Source organism: Strix aluco, chromosome 3 (assembly GCF_031877795.1).
Source record: "Strix aluco isolate bStrAlu1 chromosome 3, bStrAlu1.hap1, whole genome shotgun sequence".
Taxonomy (NCBI): domain Eukaryota; kingdom Metazoa; phylum Chordata; class Aves; order Strigiformes; family Strigidae; genus Strix; species Strix aluco.
Genome location: NC_133933.1, coordinates 59729571 through 59743804, shown reverse-complemented (window position 1 = coordinate 59743804; position 14234 = coordinate 59729571). Strand labels below are relative to the sequence as shown.

General features: G+C 42.1%; 1 protein-coding gene across 1 annotated transcript; it reads left to right on the top strand.

Annotated features, from left to right (window-relative positions):
• The first annotated feature begins 3637 nt into the window (after positions 1-3637).
• NUP43 (nucleoporin 43) lies at positions 3638-13389 on the top strand. Its single transcript, XM_074818747.1, has 8 exons — positions 3638-3799; positions 4215-4337; positions 4602-4679; positions 5600-5777; positions 8790-8925; positions 9798-9949; positions 10932-11054; positions 12324-13389. Exons 1-8 carry the CDS (start codon positions 3680-3682, stop codon positions 12536-12538), a joined length of 1125 nt encoding a protein of 374 aa, XP_074674848.1. The 5' UTR covers positions 3638-3679; the 3' UTR covers positions 12539-13389.
• Positions 13390-14234: the final 845 nt, after the last annotated feature.

Here is a 14234-nt window from a genome sequence, read left to right as displayed (position 1 = left end):
GGAAACAGCATTTGGTTCTGCAGGTTTCCAGGAGCATTAAGCCAAGTTGCCTCAAAGGGCCCTGAGAAACTAACATGCACCAATAGCAGCAGGATGCACCCATTTGTGCAGTAAACAAACATGAGGGTCCCTAGCTCTTTCTGCTCTATAATCCCAGGGCATGAGTCCATTTTTTAAACTATTAAGAGCATATCCATTAAGATAAAATGAAAAAGGAACTCAGACATTCTACACTCGAGTAAAAGACAAGCAGAAATTTAAAAAAATATGTTTTCTGGCCATCAGCATTCACATGAAACCTCTCCATCTGCTCTGACACTCAGCATTCCTGTATCCTCTTCCCCCTCGCTTGTCCAAATCAGTGTGAGCACTTGTGTTCCTGGATGCCCACTATCAGCTGCAGGCGCCTCCATCTCCCACAGGTACAGGTCCCTAGACTCTCCAAGGAGCTGCTGCATCGATGGCCCTGTTAGGGAAGAGGCATGAGAATGCCAGCAGCCAGAGTGGGCCATCACTTGATTGTTCTGAGATGAAGATCCCACTAATGGTAAGCACATCGGATCTCTCTCCTTTTCCACACATTCACCCACATCTCAATCCCACAGCTGTACTTACATACATTTATACATAAACCCCTCCATGCTACTATTTCTGTTTCATCCCTTCCCTCCCACCTCATGAACCCATTAGATTTTTTAAATTCTTTGAATTTAAAAAGCATATGAAAAGTTGATCATCACTGTCTGATCCCATCTGCTTCTACATATACATACCACAAGCAGAGATTTCCTTGTGAAATGTTCTTGCTGAACATTTCCACAGTTATGTCCCAAACCCCACGCTAATTGGCTTCTACACTTACACTCACTCCTCTCCCTGCCTCCATTCTGTTTTTAACTTAATCACTCTCCTTCATATCTCTCTTCCTGTAACCTAGAGCCAGTTTGCTGTGGACCTTCATTTTGTATTTCCATTTCAGAAGTTTACATTATTTTGAACTCAGCATCCCTCTTTTCCCAGCTCTGCACTCAGAGAGGGGGTAAGAAGGACCCAGGCACATCAGTGACTTTCCTTGTTAGGGAGCAGCAGGACTGAGACCCCTCCATGAGAGAAGGTGAGCCTGGAGCCAGGGGTGACAACACCACACAGCAGCACAACATCCCATGGTGTCTGAGCAAGGCAAGCAGACCAGAACTGGGGACGGTAATGGTTTTGCCATCAAGCAAAAGCAAAGTGACAAGTCAGGCCCCAAGTCGAGCCAGTCAGCAAGTGAGGGAATGGCTGGGCACAGGCCCTCCTACAACACAGCTCAGGCCAGGAGCAGGTGCCCCAGGTGAGGGCACGTAAGGCTTATGAATGCACTGAGGGCCCTGGCACTCTGCTCTTATATTTGCTCTGCAGTACCCTGCATAGTGACTGCGCTTGTTCAAGAGATCGAACTGGGCACAACTCCAGGAGTTATGACCAGCAGTAAACATTATTTTGTCATCTCCAAATAACTTTCTTAAAATATTGTTGAATGATAATTGGGGAAAAGCAGATTATAAGCAAATAGAGTTCAGAATTAGCTTTATTCTGCCTTAGTACATCTACCGATCTAGTAAATGCCTTCATTCCCAGGTCTCCTAACCTCTGGAAGAGAGACAGGCATGCTTTCAGTTTTCTTCCCTTTCACACACACTTCTAGCTTTAGCCACATTTAAGGATAGTCCACAGATGCTCCTTGTTGTCTCAGATAATATGTTTGGGCCCAGTGGCCAGAGTCAGTTTTGTCTAGACTTAACGTCCTTTTCGACAACCTCAGAAATATTTGATGAGGCATAATCTCACCCGATGTTTGTTTCCTCCTTTTATTTGTTTATTTAAATCTGCTATTACACTGAAACAACACACTAACACAGTACTCCTCTTTCATAGTGATCAAACACAAGAGAATATATTTAAAGGTTTACAGAGCAGCCCTAAATCCATCACAGCTCTCACCTCCATCACATAACATCCTGCCAACATTTTCTTAAAAAAAAAAAGTAAGACAGGGAAGGAAAACTGTGATTCTTCTTTCCCTCTTAATGAAAATAAGCTTCTATGTCCAACCTACTCCTCTTAATACTTTCCAAATGCTTTTCAACAAGCAGTCCTGAGCAAAGAAAGAAACCATCCAAGAACACAAGACAAAAAATATACACACAGAAATCACAAACTAACCAACAAAAATATTTGCCTAAGAAAACATTTCAATAATCCCAAAGTGTTTTCCGTCTTCCACTTCTAGCTGTCTGGTCTGTAGCTGTATTCTGAGGCTGCCTATTGACCTTTCTCACAAGTGTTATGAGAATTAGCTGAAAATACCCTTGGAGTTGACAGTGACTTGCAGGATTGCTGTTAGCAGCTTAAGACAGAGTGCCAGAGGTATTGGCTACTGTAGAGTAATGCTGCTGCTGCAGCATGCGATAAAGCTGTTTTAAGGCTTGCAGTATGGTAGACTACAATAGCATCCAGCTTTCTATGTTCACAGTGTGGGATTCTGCTCTACATAATTATAAAAAAAAAATGTTCTTCACAATTGAAGTCCAAATGATGCATAAAGCATATAAAATATCACTGTTTTGGTATCACATGTGAAGGATTACAAAACGGCATAGCAGACTTGATGAGGAACTCAAGAATGCTGCATAGAAAAGGTGTGACAGATGGCTTTAGCAGGCAAACTGCAGTAACACCAGCAAAAGTTTGACCAAGCCACTGCTGCTAATCCTAATAAGTCCACCTGACAGAACATCAGAGCTGGCAGCGGCAGCTTTGAAAGAAATGCAGCAGAAAATCAGGTTGTAAAAGTAGGAAGGTGCTTATGAGAAAGTCCCTTACTGCACTGCAGCGCCTGGACAGATAGTCCCATCCTCTGAAATGACAGCATAGCTATGTCAGCCTTTAGCTCATTTTACAGCTAACCTCTGAACTTTTTATTGCACAGTTGTACAAGTGAAATACGATAAAGGAAGGACATGTGTGCCCTTGTTTGATTTAACGTGCTATTTGGGACAAGAAAAATCATTGTATTTCTTTCTGTACAGGTATGCATCTGACAGAGGGAGGAGAGTATCACTCACAGGTATTTAAAAGCAAATCTAGACCAGAGATGAGTAGTTGCTGTAGAAGTCACCGATTTTGAGAAAATAAGAGTTGGCGACCTTGCAAAGATGATACATACGCGTAGTGTGCTGGGGGGCAGACGCCCCGCTGAGCAGGCAGGTGAGCACTGGGGCGCACTCAGCCCTTTATGGCTTCCTCGCCCGGACCCGACTCTGCACACAACGCCAGGGCCATAGGCGCCGGTTTAGCGGCTTGCTGTCCCTCCCGGCCAGGCCCGAGCTTGCGGCGGCAAGACAGGCCGGCCCCTGCGGGGCGTCGCGCCATTACCCCGGGACGGGGAGGCAGCCCCCCCGCTGCCGGTTAGCGAACGGCCGGGGCTGGCGGGGCGCAGCCCAGCCCGCCCCGCCCTGTCCGACTCGGTAAACGCCGGCAGCTCTCGCCCCCCTGCCCGGCCATGGCCAGCCCCGCCCCTCTCGCCCGCGCGCGCCGCCGCCGCGCCCCAAGTCTGTCCCTCCGCGCTCGCCGTCGCGCCGCAGCCAATCAGCGGGCGGGAGGCAGCGGCGGGAGCCGGCGCGCGGTGGGGGCGGCCATGGAGGACGTGTGCGCCAAGTTTGTGTCGCAGAAGATCAGCAAGACGCGCTGGCGGCCCCTGCCCGCCGCCGCGCTCCAGCCCCCCGACCTGTTCGCCACCGGCTCCTGGGACAACGAGGTAGCGAGCGGGCGGGCTCGGAGGCGCGGTGTCCCGCCCGCCGGGGCGGGGGACCGGCGGCGGCGCCCCTTGCCCCCTCGGCCCCCTGAGTCTCCGCCGCTTCGCGTGGGAGAGCGGGGCCGGAGCATGCCGTGAGCGCTGCCCGTCCTGGCCTTCCCGTCCCGGCCTTCCCGTGGCTGTGCAGTGCTCCCGTCCCTCAGGAAGCCGGGGCCGCCCCGCTGCTCGGCAGGGTTATCCCGCCGGGCGAGCGCTTCCCTCCGGCCGGCGGCGGCGGCTTCCGCGGGAGCGGTGCGCGGCCTGCAGCCTATTGCTCTCCTCGGCTGTAGCGAGAAGGCCGTGACATCGAGGTTGGCTTATTGTTAGGATACTTTCGAAAGCACTTTAGAGTAAAACCGGTGGTGTAATTTTCGTACAGGATAACAGGATCTCCATTTGGTCTGTGGGAGATCTTGGAAATGTGGGCCTCAATGGTGAATATCAAGGAGAACCCCAGCTGCTCTGTGACATCAGGCACAACGGTGATGTTATGGACATGCAGGTAAAATAGCTATGTTGAATAGTTCCATATTTTTTAAGGGCTTGCCACTTAGGAAGAATTAAGTGATAGTGAGCTGCCAAAATGCTGAGATTCACCACAAAAATTCTTACGAAGAAGAAGGGCAAAACCAACCAATATCAGTTTGTGGGTTTGTTTTGTTTGGGGTTTTTTACTACACCTACCAATAATTTAGGTTACTCTAAAATCCTAGTGATCATCTTTGTATTGACATCAACTAATAGCATGTTTATTATCTCCCTTCAGTTTTTGGATCAAGAGAGGATTGTGGTTGCCTCATCAACAGGAACTGTAACTGTATTCCGTCATCATCAAAATAACCAGGTAAGTAACTTGCACTGGCTTCAAGCTGCTATTCTGTGTAATAAAGGTCACTTTGATCTTAGCATAAGATTTCTCAAAACTACTAGAGCAAGAAACATCTGCATACCAAAAAAATTTTATGAAGTCTGTTAGAAAAAACTTTGGCTTTATGCATTCAAGGAAAGAAAAAAGCATTTTGCACACATACTACATAAATTAGATTCCAGAGCCAGATAGACTGGGGTATCTTAGTATATATCTGTAACCAAATAGTCCATTCACTGAAAACATACTTTAAGAGTTTAGATTGTTTTGGGGCAGTGGGTATTAATGGACTTGTGCCTGCATTATTTGAGTTTTTGCTTTCTTGAACTAAATGACTCGTGTTGAATTTCTTCTCACAAGTGTCATGTGAGGGAAGATATGTGAACTCTGTAGTCTTTTGCTTTGATGATAAATCACTGAAAATAAAGGCATAATGACTTTTTAATATATTCACAATGACACAATGAAGACTAATATCTGTTAATAGTTTGATGTGATATCTAAAATAAATTAAATTCCTTGCAATCAAAATCTAAATCTGACCTTATATTTTGTAAAGGCCTCAGCTCTTTTCCCTTGGCCTGGGGAAAAACTGAAGGGATAAGCGTAGTGAAAGACATTTCACAGTTCATAAATAGATTGTGTTCTTTCTGATTTCTAGCTCATGTGAAAAAGGCAGTTCAGAGAAGAAATAGTCAATGTTTCATCGAAGGGTTGTCTGCTGAAGAGTTGAGGAAAATTTAGATCTCTGGTTCTTATTTGTACAGGAGATTCTCATTCCTGTGAGGTAGTGTGGCTTTCCTGGAGCTTGTTTCTGGTTTCATGAGTATTCTGGAAGCTTTGGTCTGTCAGGATCATTATTTAACAGCAGAATTTTGTATCTGGTTACTACTTAGACTTTATCTGCCAACCAGCGTTGGGAGAAAGCCCATTATCATGTGGATCAAGACACATCTTGTGGTGGAGCAGCATGTACTGGAGTCATCTGCAACAACCCAGAAATTGTCACTGTTGGAGAAGATGGTAGAATAAATCTCTTCCGAGCTGACCAAAAGGATGCCATAAGAACTATAGGTATGTCGAATAACTTTTCAAGTTAGTTTAGTTTGGAGTGGTTTGTTTGGTTTTTAGCTTCTCAAATGATAACCAAAAAAAAAGAAGGGAAGTCAGCTGAGAATTGAATTAAATATTCCAAGTTGAATGTGTTTGCTCCAGATTATTCCTGTATTCCTTCAGACTTCAGGTACTTGAAGTGTATTTCAGATGTACTTCTATATTCATTCAGGTATTTGCAGGTTAATGTTTTAACTGATGGAGAAGTTTCAAGTCTAACATTCTCTGTAGGTTTCTATCTCACCTAGCATTGTTAAAAGCTATGTCAGTATACATGAAATAGGGTTAGATTTCGAGCATTGTGTCCCAAGTTCTTCATAACTGGAGTTCAGTGAAATGGTCATTTCAATCCCCTATTTGTACTAAGATTAGCCTTCATAGTGTCCATATTCAAAACCATCTGTTACTCTGTGTCTAAAGGAACACCAAGAACCAGAAACCACTGTTTGTACCCCGTTCTTCTGCCAGATATCATGGCTTACAGGAATCATTTCTCCCTTAGTGAAAAAGCTCCGTATTTCCTAGAGTAATAGATCATGTGATAGACTAAGATGTTTGTGAAAGGTGTCAAAACTTGGTTATTCTCAACTCTTTTATCATGCTAGTCTCATGAAAATAGAATACAAGTTTGTAGCATCTGTTGGAAATGAAACTTAGCAGCAGAAATAACTTAAAGGACAGTAACACCATGTTTGATAGTGGCATTATTAAACCAGAACTTTCTCCCTGATACTTCAGTTTGACACAGCACCTGTGTTTCTCCGCAAGCAAAATCTTGCCTCTTAACGGATGAAGGAATTTACACAGTATAAGCCAATTAAGGAAGGAAGTGCTCTGGGATTTCTAGAGGCGGTACTTGTGTACTTGTTACCCACAAGATAAATCCTATTAATTGCATACAGTCTTTCACTGAAGCTCCTAGAGAATTCCTGTAGGAAACGTTTCTAGTCTTTAAAGAAAGAAAAAAGTAGCACGGCATGAGGCAGATTTTATTAGCACATGTGCATAAAACACAGTAGCTTCCCCTTTGAGGGGTGGGAACACTGAGTTTCACAGGATTGTTTTATTTTTAAATTTTTACTTTTATACAGATGTTAACACAGTGTTCTGGTACAAGTTAAATAAAGTAGAATGTTTTGCTGACTCAAAGGAAGCAGATGTCCCCAAAAAACCTATATTTTTCCTCTGGGCAGTTGCTCAGATGCCTACATACAGACTTAATAATGTGCAGGATGCAATTTGTTAGTTTTCTTAGTGCTCACTTGATAGTACTGTGTAAAAATGCTTGCTTTGTAGGCATAGCATCAGCCCGTGTTATGCTGCAGTGTGACTTTGCATTGAGATTTGCTGGTGCATATACATTTAAGAAATCACATGTGAATTAATTGAGAAATGTCCTTCTGGCAATGGGAAGGGAAATGTTAAAATAGGAATGGTCCATAAATACGTCAGTCATACCTATCACCTGGTAAGTGAAGCTTACCTGGAGTTATGTAGAAGGGACTAGCACAAACTCATTAACTAGAGTTTGTTTTACAGTGAAAGTTGGAGAGGGGGGAGAAAACATCTTGGCAGATGCTCTCAAGTTCTTCAGGATGGAGTTCTATAGTGTAAGCGATCCTTTGTACCGGTTCCCAATTCGATGACATCTTGACATTGCCCGGGTGCTCAGCTGAACCCTCAACATGTTTTAACATGAAGATAGAACTCTCTACCTCATTCAATATTTGTACAGGAGTACCTTGCTATTTTTGTTACTGTTTAATGGATTTAAGAGTATAATACAAAGTTGGTATCTTTATAGTTGATTGTGGTAGGAAAAAATCTTCAAAGTTAGAGATCATGTAAAAATCTTTTGGGGCTGTAAAGATGTATCATTGCTAAATCACTTTACTGTTATTCTGTCACAAAATGTTAAATCCTGTAGAATTTCAGTGTTCAGCATCTTAACATTTCTTTTTAAAGGTGTTTCGGTTTGGGGTTTTTTTTGTCTTTCCCTCAGCTTTCATTTAAATAGTAGGCAGAAAAGAAAACTCATTCAAATATCTGTAACCAGGTATCAATGTAATTTCTCTGTCTCAATATCAGGAAAGTTTTGCATCTTACACAGCAAAAAATTCACCTATATTTTCAGTATGGACTTACACAAAGAATTTGGAAACCCTTGAGGTAAAAGTAGACTTAACAATGTTACCCCATCATAATGAAGATGAAAAGTTTATATATAATAAGAGAATGAAAATATAAGAATATGGTGTCTGTGTTATTCTCTCCTAAAGCCTCAAAAGTTTCACCTCAATCCTGTGAAATGTTCGATGTGGTAAATTATTCTGACCAAACGAAGCACTGGAGAAAAGCACCTGAAAAAAAGAGCTTTGCCCCTTAGTTATTAAGGTTAACAAGAAAAGCATAATTCTGGTTTGGCTTTAGGGACAGGGATGGAAATCACATTGACAGTTCTTGGAAAAGGTCTAAAGAAATGAATTAAGTGCTTCTGTATAAAACTGCTTAATGTTCACAGCTAGAGTTACTGCTTCTTGAGTTCAAAAGAAAAACTGCATTATGAAAAGCTCCATAGCTTTTGCCTCCTGTCAGTAGATGCGGAGCATGTAAAGAAAACTCTTAAAAAAAACATGGACCTGGCTAAATTGAGTTCTTTTCTTAGGAACTATAGAAAGAAATCTTATGGATCAACAAGTAGTTCTGTAAGCACTGGAGCTAATTAAATAGAGCTTCTCACAGATTTGTCTCAGTAGTATTTGATACAGGAAGGAAGGGCTCCTTTCACAGGGTACCCTTGCAACACTTAAAATTTCACGACACTGATCTGTCTCTGCCCCTGAAAACGCAGAGAGGTTGTAACCATGTTTAAGCAGCTGTGTTCCATTTTCTAAAGAGAGTTAATTTGTCATAATTAAATGGAGACTAACATTCTCTAGGTTTACCTGAATGCTTTCCTCATCTCTCTTGCAGATAATGCAGACAGCAGTACACTCCATGCAGTGACCTTCCTTCGCACAACTGAGATCTTGACAGTAAATTCAATTGGACAGTTAAAAATATGGGACCTCAGACAGCAAAGAAATGAGCCATCTCAAATATTTTCTTTGTAAGACCTTCATTTTTTTACGTATTTACCGAGAAGCGTGTGCTGCTTTATATAATCTGATTTAAATCTTTCCTGATACTTTCTTGACAATGGGATGATGATTATTTTTTTAAAGGTTTTTAACTTATCTGGTATTTAAACAATCAAGCAGACTCTGCTTAAAAGGCTGAATTACTGTTGTGGCTGAGTATTGTATTTAGGTGGTCTGTTTCATGATTTAACTCTTGAAGGACTACTGTACCTGTATACTTGCTCTTTTTTTAAGAAAAAATAAACAACCCTCAACCCCAAACTCTTTCCCTAATTAAATATACAGTACATCTGTTTTTTTCCACAGGCCTAATATAAAGTTTCCAGCATTTGAAATGTTTTAGAATGATAACATTGTGTCTTATAAGGTATTGTGAGAAAACTAACTGAGCTAGATTCAAATCGTATTTGTGGAGTAATTCCCGTTGCTGTTACAGGCTGTGGTTGAGGTACCTGGTTTTGTTAGTGCCCAGTCTCCCGTTGTAACTCTTGAAACTGTTGAAACTGCAGTTATAACATGAATTGCAGAATACCCTGCTTATTATTGTAGGTGTGCATAGAGTATTATCTGCATGCAAGGTTTTCTCACTCCTGTAAAGCTGTTGGATACCGTGTAGAGATGCCTGATGCTCATCCCATTGTAGGTTCGTGCTACTGCCATACCTCTGATTTCCAGTAGGTGTCATGCGGCTTCAGCCTGTAGCGCCCAGATGCTGCGGGAATTGAATTTGCGGTCCGTACCATTACCTTGTTTGTCAACGCTCCTAGGGATGAAGAAGGAGAAACAGAAGCTGAATAAAGAATTCATGTTTGTTTGTTCGTTTTCTTCTTCTCCTCTGCAGGACAGGTGACAGAGTTCCGCTGCACTGTGTGGATAGGCATCCCAATCAGCAGCACGTTGTGGCCACAGGGGGCCAGGATGGGATGCTGAGTGTATGGGACATCAGGCAAGGTACTATGCCAGTGTCCCTGCTAAATGCTCATGAAGCAGAAAGTAAGTATCTGAAATGGAGGGGGGAGAGGAAGGTGGCATTTTAGAAAACTTTCTAATTTCTGTAAAAAATTACGTGTCGTAGCTAGGATAGAAAACAGTCACATAGTTGCTACTTAACGTGTCTTCATCTAACTGCCTTCAGTTTGTTCCTTCTCTGTATATGAGACTGTTCTTACCTAAAAGCCAGCTTTATCTAAACAAAAACTAGAATTAGTAAGTTCTTTAATGAGTCATTAGATGCATTTAATCAGAATGGTTGTGTTTCTAGAAGGGTAGATATATTAAGTCATAGAAATTGATGCTATGGTATGCAGGTATAGGAAAGCAAGAATGCAGTTACTAACAAATTTGAAAACATGAGGAAGGAGGGGAAACTGATGATAGTACAGATCCATTTGGTGCCTCCACAATGCTGAAACAGCGTACTTTCCTGGTAACTTCATATGAACAAGATAGCAATTCATTTTGTGCTGAAAATTTCTTGGCTTGATGCCACAATTATATTTAAGGAGTAGAAATATTTCTTGAGATGTTAAGTTTTACTGACTTAAATACCTCTTCCACAGTTGTGGTATTTAGACACAAAATAATAATGGGTGTGCTGGGAAGGAATGCACACTGTGTGCAGATTTAGACTTAAGAGTAGGGAAGATGGCATGGGAAAGTATTCAGAATGCCTGAATTCAGCTAAGATTTTAACCTTTAACAATTTTCACAGTACTGAAAATGCATCAAAATAGTCTCTCTTTTTTTTTTTTTTTTTTTTTTTTTTTTTTTTTTTTCCTCTCCCAGGGGAGGGAAAACAGTAAATACCTAAGGGTAGGGTTTTGGGTCTCCTACCCACACACACTTGAGAATAGAAGGTTTTGGTGGGGGCCTGGGTTCTTGTAAGTGCATATCCATGTGGTACTAGCCAAAGTGCACTGAGCAAAGTACTTGATACTTGTTCTGAAGTGGTTTGGTTTTGGTTTGTTACTTCTAGTGTGGGAGGTTCACTTCCATCCCTCCAACCCCGATCACTTATTTACGTGTTCTGAAGATGGATCTCTTTGGCACTGGGATACTTCCACAGATGTAGCTGAAAAACCGTCTTTTCTTCATCAAGGTAAGGATGTTTGAAGTCAATCTGCGCTGAATTTGTCAGTTGGCAACATAATTAAGTCGATGTTCTCACATGACCCAATTAATAACACAATCCTAATAGAGAAAATTAAAAGCTGATTTCTATTCTTTGAAAGAAAGCCCTTGTAGGCACTTCAGGAAAAATAAGGCTAACAGTAGTGTGAGTTTTTCGGGGTCTAGGGGTTTTTTAATCTGCTGTAGACTGTCCAGTGTGTCAAGGGGCACATCTAGTATTCAAAGATAGATCATGTTCATTTAAAAATCATCTGTGTATAAAAAAGACATGAAGGCAGGCTAAATAACACATTATTATCTGAGTCTCTGAGATATACAAAATGTTATAATACCAAAATAATATGTTAATAGGATAGTGGAATTATGAATTTACTAAATTCAAGGTCATAGTTGGAACTTAAAATGAATTAAACTGGATCCCTTTGTATTGTGGCAGGATTTTAATTAAAGATATGATACTGACTTAATATAAACATTTATTTTCACATTCTAGTCACAAAGACTGCTTAATTGCTTGCCAGTTCAGACTGTAAACAGTGGGGAAACTTTCAGATGTCATCTGCTGCCTTTGGCCTCAAAGTTGGCATTCACATCTCAGTTCTATACAGGGAAACAATAGGATAACTGATTCAAGTTACACACTGTGTGTTTTCAGGTATAAGCCTTTAGCACCACTTCAGCCAGTTAATTTTATGCTGAATGATAGTTCTCAAACTGTCAGACTTCAGTTTGAATGTAAAATGTTACATAGAAAAAATGCAAAGTCAAATCCAGGTATATCGCTTGCTGCAGTGTAAGTAGGGAGAAGGGACAGTAGGGAGTGTTATTAAGGGAAGAGTTATTAAAGCAAAGCTGATGCCCCAAAGGTAGCAAGACACTGTATAAACAGACTTTTGTTCTTAGGTCTGTCCTTGCTTTAGTCTCTGGCCAGAAAAGCTTGTAGATACTTAACATTGTTGAGCGAGATGAGTTTATAGATGTTCTGACCTATTTGTCTTAACTGAGGACAGAGCTGGTAGCAGTTTCTGTAATCACTTCAAGTACGTGATTATTATTTTTTAAGATATTTTTTCTCAGCTTACCAAGGAGATGACAGCATCTGTTAACTAATCTGAAAACTGACTTAAATGTAAAATTGTATTCCCATTATGTCCTATACCTACTATGTTTCTCCAAATTCTGAGAATACTTAAACTAAATTGGAACTTATTTTCCTCTCTTTCCCTCCTTCTTTCAGGAGGAAGAAGTACTACCTATTTTTCCCACAATACCATTAACCAGTCTGTAGTAAGTGCCTGGCTAAGCAACGATCCTACCAAAGACCGCATGGAAATCACCAACTTAATTCCAAATCAGACTTTGTCTGTGAATAGTTTAGATATTTTAGGACCGTGCTTAGTATACGGTACTGATGCAGAGGCTATTTACGTGAACAGACAACTTTTTGCATGAAAGGACTCCAGTATCCCTTTGAAGTACCGATCACCTTGAACTACTGGGAAATGTCAGGTTCATTCTTAATGATACTCATTAGTCTGTTATGAGCGTGTGGTGGAGAGACCTACAGCTTGGTCCTGGTACTGCAGAAGAAATGTCAGGTACCTCAGATTGACAGCTGTCAGCGTTATTGATGCTCCAGGATGGGTAACTGAGCAAGCTGATGTGGTGCCTGTTTGGTTTAGGTAAGCTGGAATGTAGTCACCAGGGCAAGATATTTGCTGTAAATTGATGTCCATAATATACATGTGCATACAAAGTGAAGAAAAGTTAAACCTATGATACCTCCCCCCCCAAGATATTTTTCAAGTATTCATTCTAAGGCCAAACTATGGGGTTCTTTGAAATTCTTTTTATGTCACCTGAGAGAGATGGTTTTTTTTAAGCTGAGTTTTCTTATATTTAGGGGAACATAACTTTTTATATTAGTTCATGAGAATTGGAAAGGAAGACTGTTAAAGCTGTGATACATGAAAGGTTCTATAGGAATCTTAGCATTTTAGTGACACTATTTTGGATTATTTACAGCTTCATCGTGGATGCTGCATGTTAAAACTTGACCTTGATAATGTGCTGGTAACTCAAAAGTTTTTTATAGTTAAGAGGTCCTAATTGACAGATGTGTTGGCTGTGTTTTCAGGTGTGAGAGTAAGACTTTCTAAACTTGAGACATAGTCTTTATCGCAATCAAAATTTCACATCTGGTCTGTTGCCATCTTTGAAAAGTTAAATTTTATGATTTGTGTTGTACCTACCTTTTGTTGCAGAGAACCCTTTCTCTTTTTAATAAAAAGTTTTGCACAAGACTACTGGTCTGGCTCACTAAATTAGTATGAATAGATGTAGTCATCTTTGCAGGAAGGTAAGTAACTGTGAGTTATCTGGACTAATCCTGGGGATACAATCTGAAGGATGGAGGGAAACTTCAGGATTTGGGCAGCAATGGATGAAGTTATAAGGTTTGACATGGCCTTTTCCATCAAAACGGCTTTAGAGTGTACTTGATTTCCACATCAGCAAGAACAGCGTTCTTCAGTTGCGATCGAGTACCTTACCCGATCTGAATTTGTGTGTCGGCTGGAGGAGATGGATGGTGCGCTGGGGGCAGGGCTGTCCCCGCTTCATACAGCAATGTCGGGAGTTGCCAAGGGGCTCATTAGAGCGTCTTGCACTTTGCTGCCCAAGTGGTTTGAAATGCAACACACTGCCTGAGAAGAAACCGTCGAGATGCATCTCAGAGTGATAACCGAGGGCGTTTTCCTTCCTGGCGACTTATACGCTGGTCCATAACGAGTCCTTCGTTCAGCGTTAATTAGATTACGGAGGCTCGGCAAAACTTTCTTCCCCGCTAGAAAAACCGGTGTTATACACCGAGCTCTGTAGTGCCGCGGGAGAAAAAAGCACTGCCTGGAAGCCGGCGGGGGAAAGGGGGGACCTGGTTTTTTGTGCTTCCCCGCGCAGGCTTGCTGAGGTGGGCAGCACAGCACAGCACAGCACAGCACGCTGCCGCGCCGGGCCGGGCTGGGCCGGGCGAGCTCCCCCCGGGGGCGGGCGGCGGCCGCCGCGCTCCATCCGGGTCGGGGCGGCGGGGGCAGCGCCGGGCGCGCAAGGCAGGCCGGGAGCTGCCCATATCCGGGAAGCCCTCCGCGGC

What these genes read in the sequence shown, in the direction of transcription:
- NUP43 (XM_074818747.1), top strand. Translation starts at nt 3,680, where the DNA reads ATGGAGGACGTGTGCGCCAAGTTTGTGTCGCAGAAGATCAGCAAGACG. An exon ending in GGATGCCATAAGAACTATAG is followed by an intron (nt 5,778 to 8,789) that starts GTATGTCGAATA and finishes TCTCTCTTGCAG; the next exon opens with ATAATGCAGACAGCAGTACA. An exon ending in ACCGTCTTTTCTTCATCAAG is followed by an intron (nt 11,055 to 12,323) that starts GTAAGGATGTTT and finishes TCCTTCTTTCAG; the next exon opens with GAGGAAGAAGTACTACCTAT.